Here is a 9,794-nt window from a genome sequence, read left to right on the forward strand (position 1 = left end):
TCCAGTGGAAAATAAAAGGTTATTCTCTCCAGGTTGATATTTGTAGTGTTGTGTGGAAGCCTACAAAGGTGGTAAGAGTTCTTCTCAATCTCCGGACAAACCAACACTCAAGATACCGATGGGATCGAGTAAAGATTGCCACAAAATGGAGACTTAGGAGCTGGAAGATTCAAGAAGCGATTCACGTGAGGATTCTCAAAGAGTTCAGTTCGTAAATTGTGTACAAGTAAAAGATCGAGAAAGAAGATCTTTTTATATTTAAGTGTTTAATTAGATATTATGATTGTACAAAACTCTTGTAATTTTGTCACAAATATTATTAGAAGAGCAACAAACTTTCAATGACCAAACATTGAAGACTAGAAAAGGCGAAAAGCGAGGACGGACGCGTTGAGCTTGTATAAATTCCGATGTGCTATTTTCTCTGTCTCCTTTTTAATTTTTGTAGTTATTGCATAATTAGGTCGTTATTTATTGCTTTCTATAAATTGCATGTCATTAGGATTTATTTTGGTTGCGATTTTATCGTAAAGGTGTAAGTTTTGTTAGATTGAAAATTCAATTTTGTCTTGTTGTAGATTAAATTTAAAAATTATGGTTGTAGAATCTTTATAATATTGGTGTTGCAAAAATCACAACTCTCGGTAATTTTGACAATAATTCAATATACTCATCTGTTTGTATATTTGGTTGAATTTCAATCTTGATTATATTGTGAAATGCTTTCCAATCTATAAGCATAGTATATTTTACACTAAAATTTGCTTCCGCCACATAAAATGAATTTTATTTTGAGACTCTGATAAAAGGTTTTTCAAACCATTTTCAACGACATAATTTTTTGGGGAGGTCCATTCATCCCCTCTAGATTGTTTATTATCCATATTTTCACCCAACAATATGAATATGAGTTTGGATCTTAGAATGACCCATTCATTGAATTTTTGCTGGAATTAGGAGTTAATTTCCATTGACGCCACCATTGTACTGATCTCCGATACGCCGACGCATAGTGGACTTGCAAAATTAACAAATATCGTATTATCCTCCATATTTTTACTTATAACCATATTTTCAAGAATTCCTACATCTACAACATTATTATTCTAATTTTTAATTAATTTTTTTTATTTTTTTATTATAAATTTATCAAGAACTCTTATTGAGATTTCAACTGATAATTTTTTTTCTTATGCTTTTGATACCCATAATCAAAATCTCTAATCTTAAGAGACAATTTAAAAAACATAAAGAAGAATGAAAGAAATTATATATAAAAATTAAAGAATTTATATTAAAAAATGATATATACAATTAAAGAATTTATAATAAAAAATAAAAAATAATATAATAAGAGAGAAACAATAATATTAATAATAAAACTTGTCCAACAAAAAAAAAGTGAAACATGTACCGTACAAGCAAGTGCAACAAGGGAGGGACAAGGAATATTTACAACTTAACTTTTTTTTTTTGCAAAACTAGACTTGAAAAATAATATATTTGCAAAAATAAATAAATCTTCAAACCTAGAAAAAACCTACAAAATAAACAAGGCAAAAAATGAATGTAAATTCCGTAGTTTTAACAAAAAGAAGGGGTGAAATTGGAAATATAACATTGAGGTCGAAGCGGCAGCGATAGAGAACGATAGAAAATCTGAATAAATAAACGGAACCCTCACTTTCTCCTCGATTCGCTCCATCATCATCCTCCACACAGTAATCATCAAATTTTCTTCTCACTACTTCACTTCACTAATCAACCTTCAACTTAAACCCTACCACACTATAATCCACTACTCAATTGTAAGTTCTTATTTAGGGTTTTATCATGCCCTTGCTATTGATTTCTTGTGTCGTTTACAATGCTTTGTTGTTGTTGTTATTGACGTTTTGCAGCTCTTTTGCAGTTTACTGGAGCGAGATGAGTACTTCTTCTATCGACGATTTTCCCGCGGTTCAGGTAATGAATTGTTTGAGTGTTAATTTAGTTGTATTGTAGTTTAACTCTCGTTGTTTTTGATTGTTGAAAATTTGTATATGAGCAGGAAGTTATGCTGGAGTTTCGTGCTGGTAAAATGCTTCTAGAAGGAAAACGGGTGGTTCCTGATGCTCGAAAAGGGCTTGTTCGGATTGCTAGGGTATGTTTACTTGAATGTTGTTTGATTTGTTTGTTATGTTTTAGCATTCTTTTGGATGGATTTGACTGGTTGATGTTTGGATATTTTTCTGCACTTCTTTGTTATTTTATCTATGGTTGTTATTTGAGGTGGTTGCTTTTGTATCAGGGTGAGGAGGGATTAGTTCATTTTCAGTGGCTTGATCGCACGCTAAATGTTCTCGAAGATGTATCCTTTTTTTCTTCTTTCTACTGTAATATGTATAATTGTTGTTGATTTAAGTGGTGTACTATTCTGTTAGCTCATTCTTCTTGTTGCAAGTATTTTGACCAAATTGTGGAAAGTTGTAGGATTGATAAGATAAAGAACTTGGATTACCCAAATAGGAGATTAGAATTTGTATTGAATTGCTCGATCGATTAAGTTTTTGGGCAAAACAAATCACTTGATTATTTCTGTCTATAGTCTTTCCTAATTTACTACGATACAAATTAGAATAGATTTAAATGAATATACACAGGGAAATTAGGAAAAGATTATTTGAATAGTAGGAAATATGGGAAGAATCATGTTTTGCTTAATGTTAAGTTTGGATTTCAGCAAAATGAACCTAGTTTTTACCCCACCAGGCGAGGTTGGCTGCATAGATCATATGGTGCCACACCACAATGCCGTGTTGAATTTAAGTTTAAAGATTGACCATTTATTACAAATCTCTTTTGATTGTTTGCCGTGTAGTAAAATGAATTTGGTCTCGTGCCACCTCTAACTATTTGACCAAATCAGCATATCCTCCATCTGCTCAACCTTTTTGTTGTGTTTCTAATGGGTCTTCTCTCCACACACTCCCAAATTACCTAAGACGAGTACCATCTTTTCTGTGATAGGAGCTACCCCAACTTACTCTTTGAAATACAATTTACAGGATTCAAACAAAATTAGTTGTTAATAAACAGATGTTATTTATCTGTGAATAAAATTTAAATAGAATTATTAGTAAATAGAATTTATTGGGGGGAAGATTTTGACCTTGAGTGTTTATTTTTCATTGAAAAGTGCAGAAATGTCCCTATTAATCATCTCTTTTTTTTCTGCCCAAGTGTGTGTTGTGTGTAATGGATATTGCTAGTATTTTCTCGTATACAGATACTATGGGATAATTTGTCCTTCAGAGGGCTGATTTTCTTTTTCTTGCAAAATCACTCCTCCACACTTTGCCTTTTGTACATTGAAGAGGAAGAAAGGAAATGCTTGGGGAAGTTTTTTCTCAACTGGATAGTTAAAAAAAGATTAATAGCTAGCAAAAAGGCTGTTAGAAGTGAATACGTGTTGGGCTAGTATTGTTGTTTGAATTTTATTGCTTGTAAGAGAGTGGCACTCTAAAAACTCACACAAAAGCCATTTAAACCGAGTAAACATCTGTAGGATATGTTTGAACATATTGTATCATTATTCTGTTCTTCCTGCTTTTTCCGGAACACTATTATTTTGACAACCATTCTTTTTTTAATGTATCTATGATAAATTTAAACATTAGTTGTTTCCTTCTGGATTTATATTGTTGCTTCTTGACCTAAGCCAATACAGGATCAGATCATATTTCCAAACGAGGCTACTTTTGAGCAGGTCCCACTGCTTATCTTTTAATATATCTTATTCTTGGTTATGTTTCTTTTGATGGTTCTTTGGAGTTTTCTGACCTCTCTATTAATTGGTTGCTTAGGTTAATCAAGCATCTGGAAGGATTTATATATTGAAGTTTAATAGTGATGACAGAAAGTTCTTCTTCTGGATGCAGGTTGGCCTTATTACTGAACATTGACTTCTCCTTAAGTACTTCCTGCATGATTAGTTCATGGTTCTTATATTTCTTAGTTTCTACATGATCCTTTATTGTGTCTAGGAATCTAATGCTGATAATGACTCGCAACTTTGTAGCTCTGTGAATGATTATATTAACAGACCATTGGGTAAGCATCTCTCCTTTTACTTTAAATTGTAAAATAGCAAGTTTCCTTTCTATTAACAGCCTTATATCGGTGGACATTCCTGCTCTTCTGCCTACTCGAGAAGGGTTTATAGAATTTCAGTAAAAGAAATTTTCTGAATTGCTTCAGTGAATGGCTCAGCAAGTTTGAGTTTAATGGTGATATACGTTTAGAAATAATATAACTTATATATACAAGAAAATAGATAAGGATGCCATTTCATATATACTAGTATGCGAACCTACAAATGCTTGAGTCTGTTTATCAATTTCTTTCTACTGTTAAAAACTTTGTAATGTAGTTAAACTTTTCTGTGAAGTAGTTTTTATCTTATCTTAATATAAATTAAAGCAAATAAGCCAGGGCAACATTCTTTCCATGTCAGTTTTTAAACATTGTTTTTTGGCAAAGTAAATAGAATTGTGAAGAGAGTGAAGTAGCAATTTGTTTCATTTAGCAGCTAGTAGTCTGAGGTGACTCCATATGATCTTACACAGTTTCACTTACACATCTGGTTTGATGAATCTCAAAATTCATCACACAATACATATTATGTTAAACAATTTACTAAGATTATTTACGCAGGTGATTAGAATAATTACAGGAAGTTTTCAAGTTTGCAACCTTTTATTTGGTTTTGATTCATGCATAACGTTGCATTTGCAACCTTTTATTTGGTTTTGATTCATGCATAATGTCGCAATTGCAACCTTTCAAAGTGGCATAGGCAAATAGCCAGAGTGAAATTCTCATCCCTAGAAGTAATGTGCAATGTACTCATTAACATATATGTACTCACTAACAGAGCTCCTTGGCGAAGAGGAACCTGATGGATCTCTTCCACTTCAAGTATCTGAAGATATGGCTGAGGATGATATCTCATCTAGGTACTTATTTTGGATATTCAAATGTTTTCAGATGCGAGAGCTTGCAAAATGAAATCAAGCTTTGTGATCATGGATTTAATGTAGCAATTTAGTTATCCGATCCCTTACTAATGCATTGGATATCTACTTACTTTCCCAACTGAACTCTAAAGGTTATTATTTTTTTTGTTGGAAAGAGCTGCAAACTTATTTGTCCCAAACCTCGGTGTGGATGCAACTAGTGATGTATCGTCTTCTGGTCCAGTAAAATTGGAAGATCTCCAAAGAATATTGAGTAACATTGGTCCAGCTGCAGGTAATAAGCTTCATTGAGAGATATGTTCTTATTATTCCCTTTTAACTGTGTTGGGACCTGACCTATTATTTTTCTGATGATATGCTTGCAGATAATATTATTGATCCTGATGGAGGTAAACACTTGGCATTATGTTTATATTCCCTTTCCTTGATATCTATTGAGACATCATCATATAGACATATCAACAGATAATATTATTATAATTATAATTACATACTAAAACATTCAAACTCCAATCTAATTTAGAATTTTATATTTAGTCTAAAAATTTAAGCTGTCAACATAATATTTAAAACTGTATCTTGTGACGAGGGTAATAAGTATGCCATATGAAGGTTTAGGTTTTTTACATAATTTTTTTTTCCTCTGGCAAAATGCTGTTCACTCTACATTGACAAGTTTCTCGCATTTAATTAGGCTTTGAACTCGGTGACCTATTGAAGCCTGATCTGATATTGCCATTGATGGAGACATTATCATTAGAGCAGCGTCTTGCTCCTTATTTACCGGAGGTATATACCAATTTAGTGATTGAGTTCTGGTATTCATTTGTATAGTGATTGATGAAGTACTCTTTGATGTAGGGTACTTGGTCTCCAAAAGAGATATTGGAGTTGTTGCAGAGCCCACCTTTTCGTCAGCAAGTAGATTCATTTACTTATGTAAATGCCACAGTACCTCCTTTTATCTTTCTTTACATTTATTTTCAAAAAATATGCGGCATGATTATATATATATTTTGCTACAGGTACTTCGAACAGGACAGATAGATTTGTCTCAGTTTGGAATTGATCCAAGTAAATGTAAGTTTTAGTACTTTCATACTCTTTAACCCCACCTTAATTAACACACCTCTGGTACTTCATATAAGAAAAAAAAGTGTTTTTTAGATTCATCGAATAATGAATGTAATCTGGTTAATTTTGAAGCTTGCATCTTTAATGCCGGCTTTTTTTTTGACAGAAGTTTGCTTATTAACTTATTATGTACTATTGCTGATTCTGTTTTCTCCCTTGGCAGACAAGTTCACAGTTTTGTCTTTCCTTGAGGCTCTTGAGGATTCTGTTTCCAAGTCTGAGGAAACCAGGCAAGATGATCAGGAATTAGTATCTCAATCTTGTACTCCAATGGATGAATCAAAGTAGCTTGGTCTTTTTGTCTTTTTTCTATAGATACAAGGAATTTGTTTTTTTTTTTGTGGCAAAACATATATATGCTTGAAAAAGGAAAGTTTAAAGGTGTTAATTTAATTGAGATTTTTCAAGGCTATAGAGTGAAATAATTTATTAATGAAAATTTGAATCCATCGGTTTCTTTATAATCTGTATAATATCCAATGCATCTCTGAAGGTTATGGGTTCTGAAGCATCACTGTGACTAAATGTTAAGTAGCGATGAGTGTTCTTGATCCACTGTGACTATGTTGATTTGTTGAAGTGTCAATTGCTGATGATGTGTGGCATTCATTGTATTGAAAAAAAAAACTAAAGAACTGCGGGCCAGTTTGGTTCACTTCTGAAAAAAACTCATTAATCCTTATAAGTTATAAAAGATATAACTTGTTTGATTTACATTTTGTCATTTGACTTTTAAAAGTTCAGAAGTATATAGTATTTTTTTTTATTAATTTATAGCAATTTTAATGAGCTATTTCTCTCAATTTTCATAAATTATTTCTCCCAATTTATGCCAATTTTTATATCTCTTATATTTTATTAATTTGATTTTGTAGCTCATCATTTTTCTTAATAAAATTTTTGTTAAAAAATATTTAAAATTATATTCAAAATATTCCTTCAAAACATCCAATATTATATTCAAAAGATTTTATGATTGTGTATTCCAATTTTAAAATAAAATACTATTTTTTTTTTATAAACTGAAGTATGCATTAAACAAGTTTTATGCATTTTGAAAATAAATTTATCAGAATTGTTTTTAAACTTCTCTTGCCTTGAGAATACTTTTTAAAACAAGACTACCAATCAGTTGGTGATTTTTTTATCCAAATATCCCTAATTTTTATTTTTTTTTAAAAGTAATTTTAATTTCAAAAAAATTCTCAATCTATCCCATTTTTAAGAGGAGACGTCAGACCAATTGACGCCAACTCCTAAACTTAAAGAGAAGACATCAATTGGATTGACTACAACACACGGTCCTGTCAATCCAATTGTCGTCCATATGTTATTTTGTAGAGGAGACCAATTGGTCTGACGTCTCAGTGTAATGTGTAATTTTTTTTGTTATAAATAGAGGTGTTGTGTGAATTATTTTTCCACATCTCATTTTATCATATTGCAAACATGTTTGGTGTTCATTGCCGCTATGAAAAAATGGTTTATTCGAGAGACAAACCTCCGATGTTGATGCTCTTCTGGAACATTAGTAGTTTCAATCAATTGAAGAGGGAGCTAATTCGTTGGTTAGATGGAAAAATACCAGAAGAGGAAAAAATTAGAAGTATTGAGAGACTCGATAGTATATTTGATTGAATGCGAGTCAAAACTGATAAGGATGCTAAGAAAATGATGTTTGGACCAGATGACATCAGTTTGATTGTCGTAATCAGTTAGAAATGTTCTGTTTTAAGTTTGCTTATGTTGTAGTGATGTTTGTTGTGAACCTTGTTGTAACAAAAAGATAATGATATATAAAAATCAAAGGTTACAAAAATTAAAAGGAGATACTATCTTATGATGCCGATTGTCATACCCCAAAATTTATCCATCATTTTTCCTGAAAAAAAAAAAAATTTTAATTAATTAATTAATTAAATAATTAAAATAAATAAATAAATAAAATATAACAAATTATTTTGGACTTGGGTCTCCCTCATTCCAAGCCCATTACCCACAAAATTAGTCTATAAATACTGAAGTTTCAGTAGAGGAAAAGGACGGGGAGTTAGACTTAGAGTTTACACTGGGAGATTCACTGGAGAAAGAAGGAAGAGAAGCAAAACACTCTGAGGTTTCCTTGGAACAAAACCTTGAGGAAAAAGAAAGAGAGAGAACAGAGAAGGACGGATAAAAACTTTGGCATAGGAACCCTGCCAACCCGGAGAATTCAGAATAAAGAAACCCTGAAGGCAGCTCATCCGCCCCGAAGCCATCGCCGCCCAATTCCCGCCGCCTAACTCATTCCGATACCACAAGTGGTCAATCCCTTCAACCTTGAATTGGCAAACAGGTTTGCATATCTCTATTGTTTATACTTTCAATTGGCCATATCTACACATATAATGCATCGTGATTAAATGTTGATATATAATTTGCTTTCGTATGTGAATTTAAATATGCCTGAATACCCTGAATGTTTGACCATGCTGTTCCTGTGATAAAATGCCATAAAGTTCAAGGTTCCTAACATGGGGCTGTTTTTCTCAAAATTCAAAATCCGTGGCCGTTCGCCTGGCCTTCGCTAGGCGAGGCAGAGGCGAACGAGACAGTACCTGATTTTTCTAGTCTGTTTATTTTTTATGTTTTTATCATAGCCATGCATTATTCATCCTATCATATTTACTGTTGCGATATTTTTCCGGTGTAATCTTCGATTGCACCCTGATTTGGTATTCTGACAAGTTTCTTTTTGAGCTTCGAAAAGGTTCACATATCCCAGGAAAAGGTTATTGGCTAGGTATTCCACTTTATTTGTGGGATACCCTTGTGGAGTTTTCACCCTAAATTACCTAATTAATTTTGATGTATTAATTTTAATGTATTAATTTTAATGTATTAATTTTAATGTATTAATTTTAATGTATTAATTTAATGTATTAATTTTAATGTGGGAGAATTCCTCCTAATCACCTAATTAATTGTAAAACTTTGCCTTTGAATAAGTGATCTTGGACCTCTCTTTGTTGCCTTACGATTACGATATTACGGTCATGTCCCGCGAATGTGGGGATACCCTTAGCAAAGACCCTTCGGTTAAATCATCATAAAATAAATTATAGTCCCTCGGATGTTGCCTTCGAATATACAATTTTGTCCCTCGATGACCCTCCGATGTTGCCTACGATTAAATGATGATAGTCCCTTCGAATGCTAAGGTATCCTCATAACTGTTGCCTTCAATGACCAATCGATGACCCTACGATGACCCTTTTACATCCAAAGGATAAAACTACTTATTTCTCAATAATAAGGACAGTTTTACCCTCATAAGGATAGGAAATGCCCGTAAAGACCTTGGATCGGTATAACTCTTAATTGCTGGCTCACAACTTAAAACACTTTTTCGCACCTCACACCTTTCAAAATACCTTTAGAAAATCACCACTTGGTATACATTCATACTAGAATCATTACCGAGTTATATTTTTCTAAACAATTTTCAAAACTAAACGAGATAACCACTTTGTATACATTCATACAAGAATCATTACAAAGTTAAATTCTCTTTTCAAAACAATTTTCCAAACAATTCACAAACACTTTTTTTAGACAAAAATAATATAAGTGATCGAGCAATTAAGAGCCCATGGATAACCA

General features: G+C 32.3%; 1 protein-coding gene across 2 annotated transcripts; it reads left to right on the top strand.

Annotated features, from left to right (window-relative positions):
* Positions 1-1,601: 1,601 nt before the first annotated feature.
* LOC127100466 (26S proteasome regulatory subunit RPN13) lies at positions 1,602-6,559 on the top strand. Of its 2 annotated transcripts, none has more exons than XM_051037671.1 (14): positions 1,602-1,808; positions 1,902-1,965; positions 2,051-2,143; positions 2,291-2,350; positions 3,710-3,748; positions 3,846-3,920; positions 4,026-4,092; positions 4,916-4,997; positions 5,174-5,292; positions 5,384-5,407; positions 5,713-5,807; positions 5,880-5,957; positions 6,044-6,098; positions 6,316-6,559. In XM_051037671.1, the coding sequence occupies exons 2-14, from the start codon at positions 1,927-1,929 to the stop codon at positions 6,438-6,440; spliced, it is 951 nt and encodes a 316-aa protein (XP_050893628.1). In that variant the 5' UTR covers positions 1,602-1,808; positions 1,902-1,926; the 3' UTR covers positions 6,441-6,559. The 2 variants fall into 2 exon arrangements, with proteins under 2 accessions (XP_050893628.1, XP_050893627.1); XM_051037670.1 differs by having other exon boundaries at positions 1,604-1,808; positions 1,913-1,965.
* Positions 6,560-9,794: the final 3,235 nt, after the last annotated feature.

The sequence above is a fragment of the Lathyrus oleraceus genome, chromosome 7 (genome assembly GCF_024323335.1).
Source record: "Lathyrus oleraceus cultivar Zhongwan6 chromosome 7, CAAS_Psat_ZW6_1.0, whole genome shotgun sequence".
Taxonomy (NCBI): domain Eukaryota; kingdom Viridiplantae; phylum Streptophyta; class Magnoliopsida; order Fabales; family Fabaceae; genus Lathyrus; species Lathyrus oleraceus.

Coding starts and splice junctions, on each gene's coding strand:
- LOC127100466 (XM_051037671.1), top strand. CDS start 1,927: ATGAGTACTTCTTCTATCGACGATTTTCCCGCGGTTCAG. Junction 5,293..5,383: donor TAACATTGGTCCAGCTGCAG/GTAATAAGCTTC, acceptor ATATGCTTGCAG/ATAATATTATTGATCCTGAT. Junction 5,958..6,043: donor AAGTAGATTCATTTACTTAT/GTAAATGCCACA, acceptor ATTTTGCTACAG/GTACTTCGAACAGGACAGAT.